At 50.8% G+C, this 23,918-nt stretch overlaps 2 protein-coding genes across 3 annotated transcripts; one reads left to right on the top strand and one right to left on the bottom strand.

Moving 5' to 3' along the window:
• Positions 1-335: 335 nt before the first annotated feature.
• SFTA2 (surfactant associated 2) lies at positions 336-18,746 on the bottom strand. 2 transcript variants are annotated; one of them, XM_081518229.1, is made up of 6 exons: positions 18,685-18,741; positions 11,609-11,786; positions 7,965-8,014; positions 1,033-1,266; positions 693-781; positions 336-555 (listed from the first exon to the last, which is right to left on the bottom strand). In XM_081518229.1, exons 4-6 carry the CDS (start codon positions 1,091-1,093, stop codon positions 469-471), a joined length of 237 nt encoding a protein of 78 aa, XP_081374355.1. In that variant the 5' UTR covers positions 1,094-1,266; positions 7,965-8,014; positions 11,609-11,786; positions 18,685-18,741; the 3' UTR covers positions 336-468. The 2 variants fall into 2 exon arrangements, with proteins under 2 accessions (XP_081374355.1, XP_081374353.1); XM_081518227.1 differs by lacking the exon at positions 11,609-11,786 and having other exon boundaries at positions 18,685-18,746.
• On the top strand, positions 9,949-18,853 carry MUCL3 (mucin like 3). The gene is made up of 4 exons (XM_081524274.1): positions 9,949-10,030; positions 16,721-17,421; positions 17,680-18,201; positions 18,710-18,853. Exons 1-4 carry the CDS (start codon positions 9,949-9,951, stop codon positions 18,851-18,853), a joined length of 1,449 nt encoding a protein of 482 aa, XP_081380400.1.
• Positions 18,854-23,918: the final 5,065 nt, after the last annotated feature.

The following is a 23,918-nucleotide window of genomic DNA, read 5'->3' as shown; positions in this document are numbered from 1 at the left end:
AATGGGATAATGAGATCTATTATGCTACAGGGGAACCTGCTGCAAGCATTGACATGGGAAAGCCTCTTGCCTGGAACAAAGCAGGAATTCAGTAAAGGTTCCTTTCCTTTATTCCCAGGCACTCTGAGGAACTCAAGTTGAAGTGTGTGTGTGTGTGTGTGTGTGTGTGTGTGTGTGTGTGTGTGTATGTGTGTGTCCCCAAGTAGGCCTTTGGCATGGTATTAGGAGAGAGCATGTCCACTGGGGAAACCCTCTGCTTAACAAGGGAGAGTCAGAGACTTGAGTATCCAGTTCCCTTTTCCTGCCAGCCCCTCCACTCATGAACCCACAAAGTCAGGTCACTGAATTCAGCATATTTACTGCCACTTAGCAGGGTGAGGGCCTGCTGGAAGACAGGGTTGAGGCATGGTGCCTGCTCCCCGGGGACCGGATGCCCTAGCCGAGAAGGGCACAGGCCTTCGACTGCTCTCAGACTCTGCAGGTGACGTGGTGTGTGGACCCTGCTTGATGCAGGGTGACGTTGGTCCCCAAGGGGAGGTGGAGGAGGAGGCAGAACTGAGGGAGACAAAGGGCCAGAGGGCGAGGTGTAAGATGGCTCTCACTCACACCTGGGGGTGGCCAGCCGCCCAGACCGACTCAGGAACGCACTCCAAGTTCACACAGCCCCCTCTGTTTCCCTCCCAAAGGACTACCTTCTGGAGGAAGTCCACGAAGCTGGAATTGCAGGAGGAATTTGCCAGAAGGGAGTTCTTCAACTTCAGTTGCAAAGTCATTCCCGGCCCTAGGGATCCAGATGCACAGCTGAGGACCCAGCTGCCAGGAATAGGCTCCCTCAGGGGTTCGGGCGCCCCTCCTGCCCCACCCCAACCCGAGGTCTTTTGTTCCTTCCATACGATGCCCTTCCAGACCCTCTTGCTGCAGTTTAGCCCTGAGCCCTCAGGACCTCAGGACTATGGTGTCTCCTTCTCTCTCTCACCCCCCTCTCAGCCTCTTCTTGTCTTGGGGACCAGGTGTGTAGCCCTCCAGACTCACCTGTCCCCTGTGAGCTGCCAACGAGGGTCAGAAGGAGGACGAGGGGCAGCCCAGCCCCCATTGCGGCTCTACCCCTCTCGCTTCTCAGATGGACGGAAGAGATGTCTGAAGGCCCGCTGGCCTCTCCTCACCGGGCCTGCCTTCCTGCTCCCCACTCAGTCCCGAGCAATGGTGCGTGTGGGGCGATGGGAGTGGGGCTGGGCAACTGGATTTTCCAGTTCTCTCAATAAGGCTCTGAGGACCCAGGAGAGGGCCATTCACTGGGCTGTTCCTCAATCCCATGTCCCACTTCTCCCCCTTGTCTCAAAACTTGAGAGGGAGTGGGTGCCCCACGGAGGGAAGTTGGGAAGGCGTCACTTTGTGCTGGTGTCTGGGCCCCACCCACGCCTGGGCCTCTCATTGCTCTTTAGGGATTAATTATTAACTGCGATTAATTTCTATCAGCCATGCCACCCAAGGGCTCAGGAATGTGGGCCCGAAAGGGAGGGGTAGATTACACCGAGTCCTTCCCAAACCCGTGTCCTGCTCCCTCAGCTGCAGTGACTTTCTGGGTGAGGGGGAACTTTCATTTTCGAATATTTTGTTTTAGTCTCTCTAACGTATCCTGGATACTTGGGCAGAGACGCAATTTCATCAAATATCCCCCCACATCCTGCTTTGTGCACTCACGCAAAAGAAATCCCTTCATCCTCCCAGCCAAAGCCCTTTCCCAAATCACTCAGAATGGCCAACACAAGGACGATGTAGAGGGAGTTTGGAACCTGTCTAGTTTACCTTCTTTCTTTCTTTCTTATTTATTTTATTTGACTGCACCGGGTCTTAGTTGCGGCATGTGGGATCTAGTTCCCTGACTAGGGATCAAACTCCAGGCCCCCTGCATTGGGAGCGTGGTCTTAGCCTCTGGACCACCAGGGAAGTCCCTACCCTCTTTCTTTAAAAAATAGGAAACTAAGACTCAGAGAGGGTGCTGCTGCTGCTGCTGCTGCTAAGTCGCTTCAGTCGTGTCCGACTCCTAGCGACCCCATGGACTGCAGCCCACCAGGCTCCTCCATCCATGGGATTTTCCAGGCAAGAGTACTGGAGTATGACTTATTAAGGTCACATAGTAAGTCAGTAGCAGAGAGATTAGAGATAGACCAGGCTGTCATTATGCCAGACACAGGGATAAGCTCAACAGATTGACAAACTAGTCACATAAACCCTCTAGAATACACAAGGATATATGCCCTTTTATCATCTTAGTTGCCTCCCTATGGGTCTTCTCTCCCTTCCTGCCAAAACCAGTGGGCCCCTGAGCAGAGGGATGGAGACAGAGAGGGTACAGGGCAGAGTCAGGGAGAAAAGCCAAAAGCAGGACCAAAAGCAGTAAGATGGAGAAATGGAGGAGACACTGTCTATACCATAAATGTAAATAACGAGCAACCCAGGGGCTCTCAGATGTGTACTGAACAGCAGGAAGCCCAGAGTGGGAGGAATTCATGGACAAAAGGGTCAGCAGACATGGGAGGCAGGAGCAGCGGGGAGGAAGAGGGAACACGGAGAGGTGCTTTGGGGTATCTGAGTCCTCCTAAGAGGAGAGTGGGAGCGTGCCTCTGTCTTTCCCAGCAGGCGCTCCTCCTTCCATGTCATCATAAATGAGGCTGCTGTGTGCTGGGCACCTTAGAAACACTATTTCCTTTAATGCTTATTATGGCCCTCTGAAGTAGGTACTGCCTTACCCCAGTTTTAGGGGTGAAGACTTTGATAGGTCACATGACTCGCCCGAGAGTGGTAGATTCCAGCGCAGTGGATTCAGAGCTAGGTTCGGAACTTGCTCATCCCACCGCACCTGAACAGATGATTGTCTTGCCTAGTGCCCCTCTCCTCTCATTACCCCTTCTCCACCAAAGGAACGGAAAGTTCTGTGGGCTGCAGCCACTGTGAAGGAGGGCTGGTTCAGGTGTTCACCCTCCTGCCCTGCCCTGGACTCTCCTAAGAGTCAGATGAGGTCTCCGGGCTTTGTCAGTCATTCTCCACCTGCTGCATCCCCGAGGGACTCACATACCTCACCCCGCCATGGTCATATTTCTAGGAGCACGAAGACCTTGGGATAGGAGACCTGGATCTTTCCCCTTCAGAGAAGGTCCGGACTGGGGACTGACTCTGACCTGGGGGTTAGATCCCGAACCCGGAAAGAGTCTGAGAGCCTGGAAGGAGAATCCTCAGGCTCTTACTCACTCTCCCCCTCACCCAGTGCTGCCTGGGATCAGGCTGGGACAGGTTAATCCCCTGGGGACAGCTGGGTGGCCTCTCCTTGGGAATGAAGATCCTGGTGTTGATGGAGGCCCTGGCACACCTGGCTCTCCTGAGCCTTCTAATAGGGCCTTAAAGCCTTTAAAGAGCCAGGGAGATGGTCCTGGAAGCACATCTCAGCGGGCATCATGGCTACCGCACTGGTGCTGCTCCTGGGCCTGCAGGCCTTGGCTGGCTACGGTGAGCATGGAGGGTGGAGGGGGCAAGATGTGGATTCGGGATCCAGGGAGAGGGCCAGCTCTTCTAACTCCATCTTCTCATCTTTCTTCTGCCAGCAGCTCAGCTGATCCCATCGGGGACAGCTAACTCTGGAGGTCTCCTCACCGTCTCTGCTGGTCTCCCCACCATCGCTCCCTACCGTCTCTGGGGATGTCTCTGCAGGTCTCCCTACTGTCTCTGCTGGTCTCCCCACTGTCTCTGCAGGTCTCCCCACTGTCTCTGGGGATGTCTCTGCTGGTCTCCCTACTGTCTCTGCAGGTCTTCCTACTGTCTCTGCTGGTCTCCCTACTATCTCTGCAGGTCTCCCCACCGTCTCTGGGGATGTCTCTGCAGGTCTCCCTACTGTCTCTGCTGGTCTCCCCATTGTCTCTGGGGATATCTCTGCTGGTCTCCCCACTGTCTCTGGGGATGTCTCTGCTGGTCTCTCTACTGTCTCTGCAGGTCTCCCTACTGTCTCTGCTGGCCTCTCTACTGTCTCTGGGGATACCTCTGCTGGTCTCCCCACTGTCTCTGTGAGTTTCTCTACAGTTTCTTCAACACGTGGGGCTTTGCCCTGTAATCCTCAGACTTTAACTCCGACCATTTCTGGGAGCCCATCAGGAGCAGCATCAGCGTTGCCAGGTGACACTTCTGTTGCTCAGTCCATCTCTGAAGAGCTCTTTGGTTTTGCCTGCAGCTCTGGGTGGGGGCTTCCTCTGCTCAGCCACGAAAAAATCGTTAGCTCCCAGAACCTCACTGAAGCAGTCCTGGCTTTGGTGGCTATACAAAGGCCCCCCTTCTGCTTTTCAACTTATCAACTTTTTCTCTTGTAGTTAGTGTTTTTATATCCCACCTAAGACATTTTTTTTGCCTACTTCAAGGTCATGAAAATATTCTCCGATGCGTTCTTCCAGAAGCTTTACTTTCAAATTTAGAATCTTTGAATCTAAGAATCTTAGCTTTCAAATTTAAACCTATGACATATCTCAGATTAATTTCTGTGTATGGAGTGAGGTAGGGGTCAAGATCCCTTTTCTCCTCTTACAGATAACCAGTTGCCCTGGAACCATTCATTTCAAAGACTCTCCCTCTCTCCCCACCATTGAAATGTGTGAGTCCCTTTATTGAAAGTAAAGTGACCAAGTCTATTTCTGGGCTCTCTTCTGTCTATTCTTACTCCAGGGCCACAGTCCTTAATGTCTGCAGGTTTGCAGCCAGTCTTAAGGTCTGGTAGTATAAGCCTTCCACTTTTTTTTTTTAAGACTGTCTTAGCTTTTCTCAGTCCGTTTCTTTTCATTTACAAAACACTTGCCAGGATTTCAATTGAGATGGCACTGGATGGAATTGATGCTTCTTTTCTCACTCAGATCTCCACCTGTTTTCCCCTCTGCCCTTCTAGGATCTGTCTCCCCAACAACAGCCCTTGGAACTGCTTTACCCATGCCTGGGGCTTCCACACCAGGTGTGGCTGTCTCAGGCGGTTCCGCAGCCACCTCCTATTCCGCAGCTGGAGTGGCCACCGCCTCCTCTGGGCTCAGCGTCCTGACCAGTAAGGCGCTCTTGTTTGCATTGGGTCACTGACTGGCAGGCACCCCAGCTCCTGGAGAGGAGTGCGAAGGTGTGAAAGTGTTCATCGCTCAGTCGTGTCAGACTCTTTGCGACCTCATAGACTGTAGCCCACCAGGCTCTTCTGTCCATGGAATTCTCCAGGCAAGAACACTGGAGTGGGTTGCCGTTGTAGGGACAAGCTTAAGGCCTGCTTTCTACTGTGTTTTGAGCACACCTAAGAACGTCTCCAGTTCTTCAAAGGGTTTCAGTGCTCCTCAAGCCTCTGGTCAGACCAGAAGCTGGATGGCTGTTACCTGATCGCTTCCTCAAAAGGTTTTCGAGTTTATTCCTCGTGGCCCACCCTGTCTTTGCAGGGCAACAAGTATCCCCTCCCAAGATCCTGTCCTCCTTCTCCCTCTGTCTCCCTCCTCCCTCCCGTTCAATCCAAGTCTCCCTAGCAGGCAGTCTGAGGGCAGGAAATTAGTACAGGGAAAACAAGAGAATCAGCTCTGGCTCCCCTTAAAGATCAGAGTCGGGGCGGGGGGTGGTGAGGAGGGCAGAGGGAGCAGCCTCTGAATAAGATGAGGGACCTACCAGGGAACTGTCAGAGTGCAGAGGCATTGCAGATGAGAGAGGTACAACAACCGCCTGGGATATGGAGGAAGATAAAGAAAGACAGGGAGAGGCATGGATGTCAGTGAGGACTTTAGAGACTGACAGACACGTCCACAGGTGTTAGAGAAGAAGTGAGTGAGGTTTGGAGTGATGCCCTTTAAAACCCCCTCCACTGAAATTCTGTTCCCAAGATGACAAGACAGAACTCCACCGAGCAACGTGGTCTCAGAGTCACAGAAGGAAAGATGCATAGTTACAGAAGGCAGTGGGGAGTCGGGGGGTGGAGGTCCCACCTGCCTTGGTCACTGTCCCCCTCTGGTCCTCAGGCCCGAAGCCACAGGAGAAGGGCTCTGTCCCCGACTGGGCCATCGTGTTGATCACTCTCTCTTTGGTGGCAGCAATTGTCAGCCTACTGTATGGTATCAAAAAGGTGAGTGAAGCTGTGGTCCAAATGTGTGGGTCCCTGAGGCCAGTGGGGCTGGCCCTGGTGCCCCAGAAGGACAGAGGCTTCAGAGGAAAATGACAGCTTACCACACTTAGGGAGAGATGAGGGGGAAAAGGGACCACAGTCTGAGAGGAAACATCGATTCAGCAGGAATGGGGGGTTGGGGCCACTGAAAGAGAGGCAGGGGAATGCTGCAGGCTGACCAGCCCATGGAGGCACTACATTCAGCTCTAGGCAGTGTAGAGTCAACTTCATGGAATTACATTATAACTTGGGTTTTGAATCCTGGCTCTGTCATTACAGCTATGTGACCTCATGCAAGTTACTCAGCCTCTCTGTGTTCCATGTTACTCAACAAGTAATAACTGACACTTAAATAGCACTTATTCTGTGCCAGGTATTGCACATATTTTAGTTCACAGCAGCCCTGTGATACAAGCAATATTATTGTCTCTTATTCTACGATGAGGTAATTGAGTCCTGGATAAAATGACACTGATATTGGTAGTATCCATCTCAAAGGGCTGTTGGAGGGTAAAGTGAGCTTACACATGTAAATCGCTTAGGTGCTTCGCACATAGTAAGTGCTCAGCAAATTAGTCTGGTTCATTATCATTACTGTTTTTGCAGAAAGAGGAGCTCTGAGAACCTGAGTTGTTGAGGGAGGCCGCAGTCCATGAGGAGAGCTGAGGGCTGGGCAGCTTAGTTAACCTTCCTATCCATCCCTCATCTCACAGGCCTGCGAGTTCCGGAAGGAGGTGAATATGGGGTGTGGTTGTGGCTCTGTGACCCCTTATGGCTGCCATCACGAGGCCACCAGCCAGCACTACTCTGTCAAGTGAAGGGGCACAGCCGTGATCGCCTATGCCCCTCTCCCGATGGCCTTCCTCCTTCCTTCCCTGAGCAGACTCACTCAAGTCACTCAAGACTCTGATGCAGTTTTCTCATCTGTAGAAGGAAGGACCAGGGCACCATGGTCTCCAGGGGTCTTCCAGCCTTCATGGAATCCCAATCTGGGCAGTTGGAACCTCCTCTCCTCACCCTTTCTTCCTGTTCCCATCCTCTTCCCCAACTATCAGAGAACTTAGCTGAGGACACTTTGCTTGAGACCCCTGGGGAACAGGATGGGGTCCCCCTTTCTATAAGGAGCCCCCTTGGGCTGGCTCCTGACCCTCTTGAGACCTTCAATTCTCTCACCTCAGTACAGGTGAGGAACCCTGTTCTGTGACGCCCCCTGCTTAGACCACTCCAGGTGGGTGGTGGACACAACTCTTGCTAAATAAAACAGTAGCGCTCCCCTGGTCTCCCAGGCATTGTGTATTTTTCCAAGTGTGTGGGCCTGTCGGACAGGCACCGGCCAGGTCTGGACTCTGCCTCTTGCCAGATGTGTGACCTTGGGCATGTAAATCACTTCCTTGAACCGAGCTTGTTCATTCTCAAGCTGTAAAATGAGGCTGACATTGCTAGCCTCATAGGTTACAACAAGGTAAGGTGCTCAGCATGTCTCTCTGTACCTAGAACTGCTCAGACATCAGTAGCTGGTAGGGTTGTTTTGTGACCCTCTCAGCCCAGGTCGTGCAGTGGTATAGAATCTCCTGCCAACGCAGGAGATGCAAAAGACACGGGTTTGATCCCTGGGTCAGGAATATCCCCTGGAGGAGGAAATGGCAACCCACTGCAGTATTCTTGCCTGCAGAATCCCATGCACGAAAGATAGTGGTGGGTTGCAGCCCATGGGGTCGCAAAAGAGTCGGACATGACAGCCCTCATGCACACACAACCTATTATAGCTCAGACACAACAGCTTCTTCTGACATCAGCAGCCTGCACATACCTCTAGGTTCCTCCACTTCTGATGTGTGTGTCCTCTGGGGGTCGTTGTGGCTAAAAGAGAATGGGGGGGTGTTTATTTACACAGCGAAGGCAAAGAGTCTCAACCTGAGCACCACTGATGTGAGCTGGAGAGTTCTTTGCTGTGGGGCTATCTTGTGCCTTGTAGGATGGCCAGCAGTCCCTCTGGCCTCTACCCACTGGATGCCAGGAACAACCCCCTCCAAGGTGGGACAAGGTTGTCTCTAGACATTGCCACATGTGCCCAGGGGCAAAGTTGCCCCCTCCTTGTTGAGAACCACTCTCCTGGAAGCCTGGGTCCCTGGAGAAAAGCATGGGGGTGGGGCAGATTAGTGGAAAGGGGGATTTTCAGTCCCTCCCGGGTCCAGATGGAGAGGCAGAGGAGGTCTACCTCTGCCTCAGTCTCCCCACCCTACAGGACGCATTGCCTGGGAGGCAGGCTGCCCAGTTCTGAGCAGTCAGGCTTTGGTCTCACTCCATGGAGCCTAATTACTCTCCCATTAATTGTGTTAATGAGCAGCTGGCCTCTCCTCTTCCCTTCCATTCCAGCCCTGCCTAGGTCCTAGGGACCAATCATGCCAAGTGCTGAGATGGATTCACAAGTTCGGCCCTCTAGTCCTCCCATGAGCCCCGCGGCCCCAGAGACCTGGCGCCCTGCCCTCCGGGTCCAGCCCCCTCTACCCGCTCTGCCTGCTCCACTCGCCCCTAGAAGTAGGAGCCAGCCCTGGCTTGCACTCCATTCAGTCGAGTCAACACGATTAACTGCGTCCCATGTGCCAGGTCCTGGCCCTGGTGCTAGGGCTGCAGCAGCGATCATGGCAAAGACCTCGCCGGCAGGCTGCTGACTCCCCAGTAGAGGAGACCCACCATGAACAAATTAAGTGAGCCATAGGAGCGGTGACCTAAGACACCCAGACTCACAGCTTCCTCTCTCCTTAGAATCCCAGGGAGCCTGTCCTCCCCCTACGCCAGCCCCAGGCACTGTCTCCTGGGAGCGCAGTGTATGAACTTTAACAACCTCTGAGTTAACGTTTGCTTCAGGCAGGGAATCAGGACATAGGGGAGACTCCAGGGAGCTCCTAGACATGAGACGTCTGCATTTCTGTTTAGGGGTGAATGGGGGCTTGTGGGCAGAGACAGCGGCGGGCCTGCTGTTGGCTGGGCTGAGGTGGGAGAGGAGGGAGCCAGGGAATGAAGGCAGGGCCCCTGTCTGCTGAGCATCTCTGCCAAAGACCCTGGCTTCATTGCCTCTGGGTGGCCTGGACCGGCCACCACACCTGCTGAGGGATATGTCAGTCCCTGGGGTTCCGTGTCTGCCTTGTCTCCGTCCCCACTGTCCCCACTTCTTGGTGTGTCATCTCTGGACACCTGGAAGCACCTGTCTTTGCAGGAGCCGGCCACTGGAGGGCTTTCCCCTGTCTCTGCTCTTTCACCTCATACTCATGGGCAGCTCCACCCAGGGCAAAAAGAGCCACCATGTGTGAGTAAGGGGTGTGGAGAGCTGGGCTGACATACGTAAGAGAAGTGGGAAGGGGAGGGTGCAGCTGAAGAAGAATCAGAATTTGAATCTCTTCCCAGAACCCAGGCATCCAACCGTCTCCTTCCCCATCCCACCCCAGCCAGATCTCAGTCCTTCTAGAAGCCACTATCTGCTCCCCACCAGCCCAGAACCCCGGGCGCCACCCACCCAACCCCCGCAACCTCTGCTGGGGCTGAGGCAGGAGTCGGTCCCTCCCAGTTGCCTTTCCCTGCCCCCAGATCCCACCCCTTGGGTAGACACCCATGTTCCCTTCTCCATGACGAAGCCGCTGTGGTCTCCCGTTATCAGGGCACCCCTGTGAGGCGGGGCGGTTCCATTTGTTTAAGATTTCGGCCTGAGGAGCCCCAGCCCCCGTGACGTCAAAGCTGGGCCCATATAAGCTGAGGGGACCCCAACCCACGGCCTCAAGCAGCCATCCAGCTCCGACATGGCCCAGCCAGCCCACTGCATCTGTTCCGTCTTTGGCCTCCAGTGCTTCTTCCTCTTCCTTCTCACCTCTCGGGAGGCAGGTAAGATGCCCTCAGAGGCGAGGGGTCACCATCACACAGGGGCATAGAAAACAGAGAGGAGTTGTTTCTCAGCATGCATATGGTTGACCAATCACAGAAAGGAACAGCGAGTGAATATGTGGTGGGAAGAGGGGTGGGTTCCGAGCTGCTGCATGCGGTTGTCTAGGGTGTACACTGCTCAAATTCGCCAGCTGAGGGGCATGCTGGAGACGAAACACAGCCTATGCTCTGCTTAGCTCTGCTAAAACGTGGCCTGCAAGGCTGCAGACACCAGAGGGGGGCTTCTTCCCGTCTGGATGAAGACACTGGCTGCTGGCAGTCCTGGGCGGGCAGCAGTGGGGATCTGACACTCCCTGAGCATCTGCTCTGTGCAACGAACTCACAGGTGTTCAAAGTACTTCATCTCATTTCATGTCCTCAAATCCCCTGAGGTGATTAATGATATCCCATTTTATAGTGAGGAAAGTGAGACTCAGAGAGGTAAAATGCTTGTCTAAAATCACAGAGACAGGCGGGCCACGCCATTCCCGCCACTGTCCTCAGGGTGCAAAAAGAGCATTTCTTTCCCTGTTCTGCACTGACCTGCGTTCCAGCCCTGGCTCTGGCCCAGGTACTTAGTCTGGGCTTCTGTAAAATGGGAGGATGCACCTGGCCAACTGGATACTACACACCAAGTGTCATTCTAGGCATTTCATCTACATTTACTTACTTAATCCTCACAACAACTCGATAAGGTGTGTGTGGTTTTATCCCCATTTTACAGTTGGGAAACATCCCAAGGCTTTGGGAAGAAAGTGAATATAGAAAAGTTTGACGATGGCCGGTATGGGAAAAGAATCTAAAAAAAATAGAAGAGTGGAGATATATCTGATTCACTTTGCTGCACACCTGAAACTAATACATTGTAAATCAACTATATTCCAATAAAAATTAAAAAGAAAAGTTTGACACGCCAAATAGACCTCACCAGGTAAAGTGAAATTGCAAAATTAGTTCACTTAATTAAGAGAGAGTTCTGCGACCGAAACTGGGGAGCAGAGATGCCCAAACACAGGGGCGGTTTAGAGGGGCCTGGGCAATTCAGAGGAGGGTCTTTACAAGGTAGACACTTGGCAGAAATAGGTTCAGAGGACTCTCTACATACTGCATAGAGTCATTCATGGTAATAGCCTTGATGATCCCAAACCAGGGCCCAGAAAGGCCTGAGTATGGACACTATGGGGCAGGGGAGGCAGCAGTTTTTCCTTCCAATAGTGTTTGACCGAAGGTGACGTTTCTCCTTTCCTGAGCTCAGGATCACGTTGAGGCTGGAGGGGCTTGGGGCAGGTGACGGGGCTGATGGTGGACAGTAGGAGCAGGGGCCGAGGAATCTCTCTGTGTCTCCACCAGGTCTCAGCAGTGCCATGATTGGAGGCCCTTCCCCCCCACCTCAGAGGCACCTGAGCCGCCCTGAGCCACCACCCCGGCCTCAACCCCCTTCTCTTCCCCTTCCCTTTAGGCTGACTGTCCTACCTGCCGCTCTCCAGCCCCGGCCTCACCCCCCTTCTCTTCCCCTTCCCTTTAGGCTGACTGTCCTACCTGCCGCTCTCCAGCCCTCCGTCACGCTTCTGCCCAGGGAGAGGATCCAGTAGAGGCAGGAGGGAATGAGTTTCAAATCAGCTCTGCACACATTCACTTATTTTTCTTACATTCACTTCTGAGGGAGATTTAACCTAGGGCAGCGGTCCCCAACTTCTTTGGCACCAGGGACCAGTTTCTTGGAAGAAAATTTTTCCACAGACCGGATGGTGAGGGGGGATGGTTTGGGGATGATTCAAGTGCATTACATTTATTATGCACTTCATTTCTATTATTATTACATCAGCTCCACCTCAGATCATCAGGCTTTAGATCCCGGAGGTTGGGGACCCCTGCTCTAGGGCACAGGACAGGCGCAGGGCACACTTAAAATCTGAATTCTGGAGCAGGACGCGGGGCTCTGTGGGTGTGGTCTGGGAGAGGGCCACGCTAGAGCTTGGCTGGCTGGGACCGAGGGGATGGTGGGGAAGGAAGGGCCCCTGGGTGCTCGGATCCTGCAGAGTGGAACAAGGAGGTGATGGGTGGGGAGGGCTTGAAGCTAGGGTGAGGTTGGGAGGGAGTCAGGGTGGAAGTGGAGTGTGAGTCAGGGCCAGGACATGACTGTGTCCAGCAGAGAGTGAAGCCGGGGTGGGGAGGGAAGAGTGTCAAGAGGAGTGGATGAAGACCTTTAGCCCGCAGCTCTGGGGTACGCCCTGTCTACCCACAGGACCAATCAATACTCAGACGCAGATAATTAGATCCTAGAACCCCAGAGTCTGCATCATGCAACCACAGAACCACAGGTGCAGAATCTAGATTAAATCATCACTGCAGAAAGCACAGACGGGGCTGAGGTCCTGGGGAGAATCTAAAAAAGACATTTTCCTACAGTAAGTGTCATTTGATTTAATTTCTATGACAAAAATAATATATTCTCATCCTAGAAACTGGAAAATGGGAAAAAATAGAAAAAGAAAATCTCTTCTAATAAACCGCAGTTGCCCGGTCAAATATTTGAGTGTATTTCTCTTTTATCTTTTTACTATGTCTGTGTTTTAGGTCACATGTTGAGCTTAAACTATATAGACACTTTAACAAGCAAGCAAATGGAGTAAGCCATTTTTGAGGGGTGGGACATCAAGAAACATCAGAAATACAGAGACTCCATGGCACAAGTTACTTAGTAGGAGGTCCATGTTCTTTTCAAACTAGTGAAAGAAGCAGATGTAACAGACCTTTGGAACTGTATACACAGTTTTGATGTTGTAAGATTTGTTTTCATTCATTTATCCAGGCTGAGTAACTACCTCCAGTGTCTTGTGCTAAAGCCAGGTTTTCCTCTCTGTCTATACCTCAGTGACCAAAACAGTTCTCTTCAGATCATTTTTATAGTCAGTGAAATGAATATCTCATGGTGAAAACTTCCTAGGAAAAGCAAGTTGCTGCTAATGGTAGATCTACTGGGCAGAAGACACGGTCATCTCAACCTGGAGATTTAGTCACTGATTTGCCTCAAGACTCAGGACCATGGGTTGCCTTGAGCTTCAGCTCCAGATTTTATAATCAATTGTTCCACAGCTGTGTGATGTAGATCTGGAATTCTAAAATCTAGTTATGTAGGTCTAGTTATTGACTATGTGGCTCCTGTGGTTAAACAACCAATATCCCAAAACTGGTGAGTGAGAGGTATTCTTTCAACATCTTTTCATCTCAGGGCTCCATTACTTAACACAGCAGAAGTTAACCCTTGGCCTCCCAACTTTTGGAGGTCACAATTATGTTTTTGTTTTTTACTTAATATGCAGAACAAAAAGCTATTGGCATGGCTTCTGAAAAGTTTTCATCAGTCTTAAAAAATTCCCTCATTTATCTATTCAACAAATATTTATGAAATGCCTCCTATGGGCCAGACATTGTTCTAAGCTAAAGACATAGTGATAAATAAAACACATAAAAGTCCCTGCCACTGGAGGAAGTAAACTGCACTTCTTATACATTAGAAAGTGATGAGTGCTATGTTGATAAAACAGGAAGCAGCTTAGGAATGTGGGGCGCTGCCATTTTGAGGTGTGGTCAAGGTAGGCACAGAGGTGTAGAAACCAGGGCAGGTAGGAGAGACATCTGGGGCTGCAGAAGGCTGGAGGGCAAGGCCACAGGCTCAGGCTTCTCTTACTACCAAGAGAAGAATAGAGGAAAGTCTGAGATTGTTTCAAAGACTACAATTCAAATTCAACAAACACTTTAAAGAGTCTTCTACACTTCAGAATCATCAGTGCTCCATACTTCCTGTAGTCTTCACAGTAAACTGATAGGTTGACATCATTATTTACTGTTCAGGACATGAGCCTTCAGAGCATTTAAATGGCCAGAGTGAAGATGTAAACCTAGTGAGGGATAGCCCCTGGACTCCATCCTGTCCTCTGACTCCTTAAGGCTAGTGGAATTGGCTGTTCTGAACTGCCTGTCTGCCTATTTCTTCACTCCGTGGATACTTAGTCATCCCTTATCACATTTAAAAGCATCTGGGGTGTAGTGAAAAGCCTGTCTTTGCCTGTCTCTACTCACCCTCTTTGAACTCTCTTCTCACCTGTAAAATAATAAGATCATATACTTGCCTCACAAGTTCATGGTGAAGATTAAATGAACAAGTATGTGAACAGCATCCTTCAGGGGTCCCACCAACGTCAGTGTTCTTCCTTCCCCAAGAGACTGGGCTGACTTATGGGCTATATCACCGACTCAATGGACATGAGTTTGCGTAAACTACAGGAGTTGGTGATGGACAGGGAGGACTGGCATGCTGCAGTCCATGGGGTTGCAAAGAGTTGGACATGACTGAGTGACTGAACTGAACTGAACTGAGTGTGGTCTTCACCAGTAAGAGCCTGGGCCTGGGAGCCCAGAATATGTTCCAGTTCTGGCTTAACCTCTTATCTGCTGAGTGTCCTTGGGGAGATTACTTAACCTCTCTTAACCTTGTTTCCTCATCTATAAAAAGGAGAGGATAATAAATTCTCAAACTCAAAAAGCTGCTGTAAAAAGTAAATGGGTTCATACATGTCCTCCTTCATAAGACCTGCCTGTCTCTCAGTAAGTGTTTCGGAAAGGTTGGCCATTGCCATGGCCAAGTCACCATTGTATGCAAGTCATCATTTCTCCAAGAAACTCAAGTTTCTTTGCTGTGAAACAGGGACATTGACAGTTTCTGAGATGCCTTGTGGGGAGCTGGGAGATCAATTACCTTAGAAGACAACCCAGCAAGAATGGCTATGGGGCAACTGACAGAGTGCCTGGCCCCAAGAAGGGCCCCAATTAATGATAGCCATGGGTTTCCCTTGGTGCCTCAGTGGTAAAGAACCCTCCTGCCAATGTAGGAACCACAGGAGACATAGGTTCGATCCCTGGGTCAGGAAGATCCCCTGGAAGAGGGCATGGTAACCTACTTCAGTATTCTTGCCCGGAGAATCCTGAGGACAGAGGAACCTGGCCAGCTACAGTCAATGTGGTTGCAAAGAGTTGGACACAATTGAGCGGCTGAGCACACACATATACACACATGATCAGTATTGCTGCCAAGAAAGTTGGAGAATGACTCCAGCCAGTGAAGTGAGGGCCTGATGGTTCAGCCCTCCTCTCTCTCCCCAACCTCGAATCCCATCAAGGGACTTGGGCTTCCCTCCCACTCTTGACCCCTTCTTGTCCACTCGTATTTCTTTCAAGGACTGAGTTCGTCAACCGTCAGCCCTTCTAAGCAGTCAGCAGGTGGGTGGGTGGATTGTGGTTTCCTGTGATTGGGAGTGTGTCCAGATTCGGGTTGCCACCTTGAGCTAACAGAGCCTGGAAATCTCAGTTATGTAACGATGCTATCTCATTCTTCAGTGTTCTCCTGGCCCTTACTCTCCTGGCTAGATATCAGAGACATCTCCTCTGTCTCCACTGGTTGTTCTTCCACGGAATTAAGGCCCATATCTGTTCACTGACGGGGTTCACACCCTGTCCTTAAACATATTCAGTCCCTGCCAATCCATCTGCCTCGTTCACACCTCCTAGGACCCCCAAGTAAATCTCTTTTTCTTTCAAAAAGGCCACCTTCATCTGTCTCAGAGGGCTTCAGGTATATGAGAAGGGGGACCCAGTGGGGAACCATAAGGGTTGAGTCCTCTCTTCTGCTTCCTGGGATACAGATCAACCTTCATCACCAAAATGACAGTTTCACAGCCCCCTTCTCTACCCACGCTCTGTCCTTCTTTTTATATTCTCGTGAGTCACTGGTGTCTACTTACCGTGGGAGGTTTTGCTAGAGGTCTTACTTAGTCTCTTACACAGTTACATCTGGAATGGAGCTGGACTCTTATAGAAAGATGGAGGAGATTAGGACATTTATTTCCTTTCTGCTCAGCTCTGCCATGGAAAGACAACTCTGTTCCATAAGTATATAAACTCTAGCGCAGCACTTGCAGAGCAAAATACAAGTCAATAATTCCTCTCAAAATCTTACGATGTGATAAACAGGACAGGGGTAGAGGTTGTAAGCTCAGTCACTCAGTTGTGTCCAACTCTACTCAACTCCTGGATTGTAGCCCACCAGGCTCCTCTGTCCATGGAATTTTCCGGGCAAGAATATTGGAGTGGGTTGCCATTTCCTCCTCCAGGGGATCTTCCCGACCCAGGGATTGAACCCGTGTCTCTTGCATCTCCTGCACTGGCAGGTGGGTTCTTTACCACTGTGCCACCTGGGAAGCCGAGGTAGAGGTTGACAGTCACACAAACAACTGGCATGTCACATTGAAGGTAGCAGGAAAGAGTAACTAACAAAGAATTTTTTGAGCACTGAGATGAAGTTGGAGCTTATTTGCCGAGAAAGATCAGGAAAAGGGCCATAAAGCTAGGAAAATCTGAAATTGAGGAGTGAGGAGCAGAGGTGGAGAGGAGAGAGACAGCATTCCTGCTGAAAGCACAGCCACAGAGGTCCAGAGACTGGAGGTGAGAACGGGAATTAGATAGCAGGGTAATCCAAAGAGACTGGCTAGGGAGACACATCTGGGATAACAAAGGGAGCCCTACAGATGAGGTGAGAAGGGAAGCAGGGAAGAGCATGGAGGAAGTTTCTTATTTGTCTCTCTCCCTTCACAGGTGCTGCCACACTTCAAGAACCCCGAAAAGCTGGTGAATCCCCAACATTTGATCAATTGTTCTCTCCGGATCCAGGCCCTGTTTCCATTGCCGCCTCTAACCGCACTGCTCTTCACTCAGAACACAGCTCTCCAGACCCCCTGAAATCTACAGAAACCCATAAGCCAAAGCACCAATGCACTATCACGCACCGCTCCAGACTGGTTCACCAGGCTGCAGACAACTCCCAAAGCTCCACAACTCAAGTTGCTCCTCCTGCTTCTGAACATAACCCCAGCAAACAAGGAAAAGGGCCAATTACCCGGAAAGAACGTGCTTCTGAATCTAATGACACCACTAATACAAATAAAGGGTCAGATGGGGAAAGACATACAACTCCAGTACCCAACAGAAAGAAGACCTCTTGTCTTAAGCGCACAACAAGCAGATCGACAGTGACAAGCAAACCAACCAAAGCTGTAATACTAAGTACCACCTCAAACAAGACTACTGAAAAGACAACAAAAAAACCAAGCGAACTGACTGACCAAAAGAAACCAACCACAGGGGACCATGAGAGGACCACAGGAACCCCAGAAAAGTCCACAGAACATGAAGGAAAGACCACAGGGGGCCATGAGAAGACCACTGGAGCCTCAGAAAAGTCCACAGGACACGAAGGAAAGACCACATCAAACCACGAGAGGACCACTGAAACCTTTGTAGGGCCCACAGGACACGGAGAAAAGATCACATCAGGCCATGAGAAGACCACAGGAACCCTAGTAAAGTCCACAGGACATGGAGGAAAGACCACAGGGGGCCATGAGAAGACCACTGGAGCCTCAGAAAAGTCCACAGGACACGAAGGAAAGACCACATCAAACCACGAGAGGACCACTGAAACCTTTGTAGGGCCCACAGGACACGGAGAAAAGATCACATCAGGCCATGAGAAGACCACAGGAACCCTAGTAAAGTCCACAGGACATGGAGGAAAGACCACAGGGGGCCATGAGAAGACCACAGGAACCCCAGAAACACCCACAGAGCATGAAGGAAAGACCACATGGACCCATTATAAGACCACAGGAGGTTCAGCAAAATCTACTAGACATCAAGAAAAGACCACATCGGTCACTGAGACCATAAAAGCTCCAGTAAAATTCACAGAAAATCCAGCAAAAAACACAGCAACCACAGAGAACATAAGACCTCCAGTGAAGGTCACAGGAGACGCATCTATCAGCACTAAATCTCCTTGTACCAGTAACACTGAGGCTTCCCGGCATGTACCCACAGGTTCCTTTACACCCCCCAGGTCGATCGTGTCAGAAGTCCCCGACAACAAGAGCCATTCACAGCAGAACAAAGATGAGTCACAAGGAGGGGTCCATGAGGGAGAAATGGAAGGGAGTGATTCCTTCCCCGCATGGGCCATAGTGGTCGTGATCCTGTTGAGTGTGATTCTCCTTCTGGTGTTCATCGGCCTGATTGTCCTGGTAAGGGAGAGTAATGCCCAGTGGGGGTGAATCTATGGAACAGGGAGTTGAGATGATGTTATGGATCAGAACTGGAGGGAATGATAAGTCAAGAAAAAGTGGCATGGTGTGGGAAAAGATAATAGAGGGAGTGTGGTGGTGGAAACTATGGAAAAAAAATAGATGCATGGGACATGAAAAGTGGAATTGGGAAGCAAGCAGTGACTGAGAAAAAAAAGCTGTGAAGCGGGGAAAATGTAGGGGTTGGAGACAGAGTCGGGGGGTGAGAATAGGCAGCATTCGGATAAAGAAAATAGGACAGAAGAGGAAACTGGAAATGAAGTCTGGAACTCTATACTGAATCTGGGACTGGAATTAAGGATTAGGGTTTGAATGGAATCTTGGGAAAGGAGCAAGTCAAAAGTCCAAGGTCAGGGAGAACGGAATCGAGGCCCTGAGTTATGGGTGTTGATAAAAGCAAAAGGCATGGCAGATGGTACTCACTTCTCTTTTCTCCTCCCAATCACAGGCCTCCTACTTGGCTCGAACACGCCGTGCACTGATCCAGAACACTGAGAATAATGACTCAGAGAATGTTGGGGGCTCCAATTCCTACCCAGTGTACCTGATGGAGCAACAGACTCTGGGCGCATCCCAGACCCCTGGCCTATGATGCTCATTCAGAAGTCGCTCACCCCCAGATTTTCCATGACCTATCCCTTTCCTGGGTGAGACCCATAACAGGGACCCACAATTGTGAGTCCCACAAGTGAGACCCACAGTTCCTATTTCCTGGACTCCAAGAAGGGCAACGTACTGAGAGTTAACACACTAACACTTCAACTGCTATGCTCTTATTTAAACCAGTCAAGGTGCGAGGTGATCAGCAAAAAGGATGTGAGTTTGGGGTATAGAAAAGAAAGAATGAATAACACAATCGAGTGTTCTCTGTAGAAGATGATGATCTGAAAATGAAAAGGTGTTTGATGGATGTATGGCGTGGAGATCAATATAGGACTCTGAGTCCTGGGAGGGGCAGCACAGCTGGGAAGCCTAAGAAAGCAATGCTCCAGACCTGACCGAGTCAGGATTATGGGCAAGGGGAGTCAAAAGATAGAGCCTCTGGGTTTCAGGACCAACCTATATTATTTCCACCTCTCACTTAGAGTTTGTGTGTGGACAGGTTTGTCTCTCAGCTCCCAGGGCCCTTGATTTTTTTTTTATTAAATAAAAAAATAGGATCTGAGAAGAAAAGAGGATTTCCTTCTCCACCCTCTACTTTCTCAGAAAAATTCCAGGAAAGATCATCCCACAGAATGATATCTCCCACCCAGATGGCTTATCCCTCTTCCTTCTGAATCCCTTAGTTTTTCTAAACGTCTTAGTGGGCATCATGTTGCTAGGTTGTAGGTGGGCATGCAGGGAGGGATATTTGTTTGGCCTGTAGTCTCTTCCATGGATCCCCATCCCAGACCTTCCTTGACAGTGTTCCCTACTCATCATTTATTTTCCCGTCTCTTCCCCTAAAGCCCCAAAGTCTTGGCTTTTTCCTGTAAGAGTCACCCATCTTCTCTACTGCCCCTAGCCTCTCTCCTCACACCTTCACCCCAGATTCTGATTTTTCTCCTTACAGACATTTCATCTGGGTTTTTCTCTCCAATTTATTAAAGCTCTTTCATCTATTACCGATTGGGCAGAAGGAGAGTCAGCTGATGACAGATAGTTTCTTTCTATCCACTGGTCTTTCTATAATAAAGTGTAAAATAGTTATAAAGTAAAGCATAATAATTACTGGACTATCAGTTGGGAGAAAGTCCTGACATGTTCCTGGCTTTAGCTGTGACCTTGCAGAGAACATTGAGCAGGAGTGGCTGGAAGTCAGGGATTCTTTGGAGGGTGAGGAAGAGAAGGCCGAATTTCTATTGCTCCTAAAATGGCTCGTTCCTGGATTTCGAGAAAAGCCAGCCTGAATTCATGCTTGGCTCATTTGCATGGTGACAAAATGAGGAGAAAATGGGTTAGTAAGCAAGTATTTCTAAGTACCTATTATACATTCTGTTGAGGATTACAAAGAAATATAAGACATTGCTCTCATCTGAGACACCAAAACAGGAAAGTAGGAATTAAGTAATTCAATAAGAGTTATCACAAGGCAGTACTACACAAAATAAAATAAGACTCCAATGAATTAAGCCCAAATTTATGCACATCTGCCATGTCCAGTACTCGTCAAGACAGCAGCCCTGCTCTAAAACCATTCTGTGTCCAGACGTAGGTCCCGACAGAACATCTGCCCGTCATCCAAGTAGCCTTGGGTCTCACCCTTGCTAGAAGAGGATAAGGCAAGAGTGAGAGAGAAAGGCAAGAGAAAGGCTCTCTAGTTTGCCAAAGGCCTTCCAAACTTGACTCCGTCCAGAATCAAGTGGCAGGGTCATGGGCAGCTTTTTGGCAACCCCCTTTGCGGGAGGCTGGAAGGCCATCACGGACACCACTCCTGGTCTGGATCCTCCTGTCACTGGATCATCTGCCAGGACTCAGCTCCGGGCTGGGAGGGCCCTCAGGCCTGAGGAGCTCTCTGCATCTCCCGCTGCAGATCCGTAATGTGGGTTCTGAAAAGCAGGCAAGCCAGATGCAGAGGGAGCCCCAACATATGTGCCTGGAGAGAGCCTGGAGGCAGAGAGGGACGTCTGGTTCCCAGAGAAGGCTAGGGTGCTGTAGCAAAAAAGGAGGAGGCAGCCGAGTTTCCAGACTCTTGGCAGATGGTGACTGATCATGTGACAGCTGCCAGGACAGGGGGTCACTCGCCCTGGGAGGAAAGCAGATACCCCCTAACTCCAGACCCTAAACACTGAATTTTCCCAGCCCGGAACCTAATCAAAGAACTCAAACAAAATAAAGCAAAACAGCCAACCCGACCAATGCCTCCCCCTCAAGGCACCAAAATGGAGCACTGGGGCTCAAAGGGCACGTGTTTGGAGGAGTGGGGGAGATTCTTCATCTCCCCAAAGCAAACAGAGACTATGGGCCCCAGGGCGCAGCCCTGAATGTCTCCCTTCCCACTTGTCTCTCCCAGGATAATGATCACTTGAAAATCTAAGGACAAGTCGTTTAACAAGCTCTGGAGCTCAGGTTAGGAAAAATTACTTAAGTGGCAAGCCAGGGAATCGGCTCTCGGCCCACAGGCTTATCGCCGCCCCTGCTCCTGGGGCCCCAGTCCCGGGGGAGAGGAGAGCACTGCCCTGGCCGGGGGCGCCCAAGACCCCAAGGGCTGGAGGGGGCTCCGGGTGCAAGGGCAGAGGGGAAGCCTGAGCAGCCGGGGCGCCGGGTTCCCCAGGCGGGGACGCAGCCCTCCTTCCCTGGAGGCGCCACTTGACCTGCGGCTGCGAAACTCGCTCCCTAACAGAGCTCAGCGTCAGCCCGAATCCGGCTCACCGTCTGGCGGAGGGCGACACCAGAGGGCGACAGTCCCTGGCTGCGGACTCACTACTCTCGCTTCCCCCTGCGAAACGCTGGCCGATGCCCTCCAACCGCCCTGAAGCCCCTCTGACGAGGGAGAAGGCGAGCAGGGGGCTGTTTCGGGGGAGTCCCCTCTCCTGGCTTCGGCCAGTCTCTGAGAGCCCCGCAACCTCCATGTAACATCTGTGCCCACGACCTGCTCTACTTGGTTTTGGGCTGTGCGGGAAAGCTGTGGGATCTTAGTTCCCTGACCAGGGATCGAACCCCAGCCTCTTGTGCTGAAAGCACTAGAGGCTTAACCACTGGACCACCGGGAAAGTTCTGGCACCCTCTACTCTGATCTCTGAATCCACCCAGCTCCTGCAAAGTCTTTGAGACTACCTGGCCTCAGCAGCAACAACGGTGTCCACCACAGCCTCCACCATCAGGACCACATCTTCTGAGAGCACCAACCCTGAGACCAGGACAGCTGCCTACACAGCCTCTGATACCACAGCAGTCTCCACTAAAACCTCTGTGCCCTCCACAGCTACCACAGTGCCCACTGAGACCATCACAGCCTCCATGGTGGCATCTGTGCCCATCACAGTCACGACCAATGAAACCACCACAGGCTTTGGGACCACCCACCACAGATTCTACCATAGCCTCAGCAACCCTTGTGGAATCTGTGCCCACCCAGGCCTCTGAAACTACTGCGGCCATCTCAAAATACTGACCCCAGGGGGAATTGATCCAGGGGATGCAAACGATACTTCACAAGTCAAATCTTGCCTGTTATTTGTCTTTCCAAATAAAGTGCTGGAACACAGTCACACTTATTCGTTTACATCTATAGCTGCCTTCCAGCTACTTTGCATAATTATGACAGAGACTGTGGCCAAATAGCTTAAAAATCTACCATCCAGCTCTTTACAGGAAGAGTTTACCAGACTTGTTCTAGTCCAGACCAAAACTTTTTTTTTTTCATACTCTGGCACTTGCTGTAAAAAAACCTCTCTGCACTTACCATCAGCACTCATAATGGAACTGATTCTACCCACTTTGTTCTGATACCTTTTGCTATTCCAGTGACTGAGACTGTTCTATCAGCATAGCCACTTCTCATCTAAACACAACATTGCTGCAGACACCACCATCTCTAATGCCTCTTCTGTATCAGGTCCTCCCTCCTTGTCTGAGTTCCCCCTCCTCCCACCCTAGTCCCTGGGGTCACCGTCTTCTTCATGTGGGTCACATCGATTTGGAGCATACTCAGCTTGACTTTGTTGATCACCATGACTGTGTTCAATTATATCACCTCTGCTCCAAGTCGTGACCACTGCCTCACCCATGGGTAAATCTTATTCTGTCGTCTCTTCCTCCAGCACTATCCTTATACCCAGTGACTAGATCACAAGAGTACCAGACCCTGTTCCTTTTATCCCAGCACACCCTCTTCTCTGTGGGTGGCCACTTCCATAATTGAATGGATCTCCCACTTCTCCATCAGCCACGGTCACATTTCCTCAATCATCTGCCTCCACCATCCACAGTACCATCCATGCACGTATTCTACCTCCTCTTCTGTAAGACACTCGCCTCTATTCTGGGGACCGTGGCCTTGGGAGAATCACTTTCTACTGTCTCTCTTCCCACCGGAACACCTCCCCTCAAACCAGCACCACAGTTGTGTTAGAGTCAGCCCCTCTGCTCTAAGGACACTTGCCTCTCCATTAATTTTCTCCCCTACAAGTGCATCATGTTGGGTGACTTATTTCCTAGGCACTAGGATCCCTGCAACAAAACCCAGATACCTCCGTCTCTGTCACCCCAGCTCCTGGAGTGGGTTCCACATCTCCTGCTACCAGCAGTACCGCCCCTGGGATAGCCCCGATGCTCCATATACCTCTAGCCTGGGCACATCTATTATTGGAGCATCATCCACCACCACAGTGCTGGGTACTAGGACCACCAGGACAGGATATCCCCATGAGCCAACCACCAGCCCTGGAACCAGCACCATCTCCCATGAAACAAGCCCTGTCAGCACGGGCACAAACACAGTTAGTGTGAACCACATGCCAACACATGTGCTTCAACCAAGTGGATATTTGCAGCCCTGAGGCATCACCCTCATTTCTCTGGCTGCAGCCGTGGCTGAGTTGGACAAACACAGGACTGAGTTTTGTCTGGTGAATTACTGTGCATGGAGATGGGGGGACCCACGTAGAAGATGGATCATGAATGGGAACAGAATAATAGAAATGGGACCAGTAAGACATTCAGAACAAGAAAGCAGT

Source organism: Giraffa tippelskirchi, chromosome 8, assembly GCF_054371585.1.
Source record: "Giraffa tippelskirchi isolate mGirTip1 chromosome 8, T2T-mGirTip1v1.2.pri, whole genome shotgun sequence".
Taxonomy (NCBI): domain Eukaryota; kingdom Metazoa; phylum Chordata; class Mammalia; order Artiodactyla; family Giraffidae; genus Giraffa; species Giraffa tippelskirchi.
This window is presented reverse-complemented; position numbering and strand designations above follow the sequence as displayed.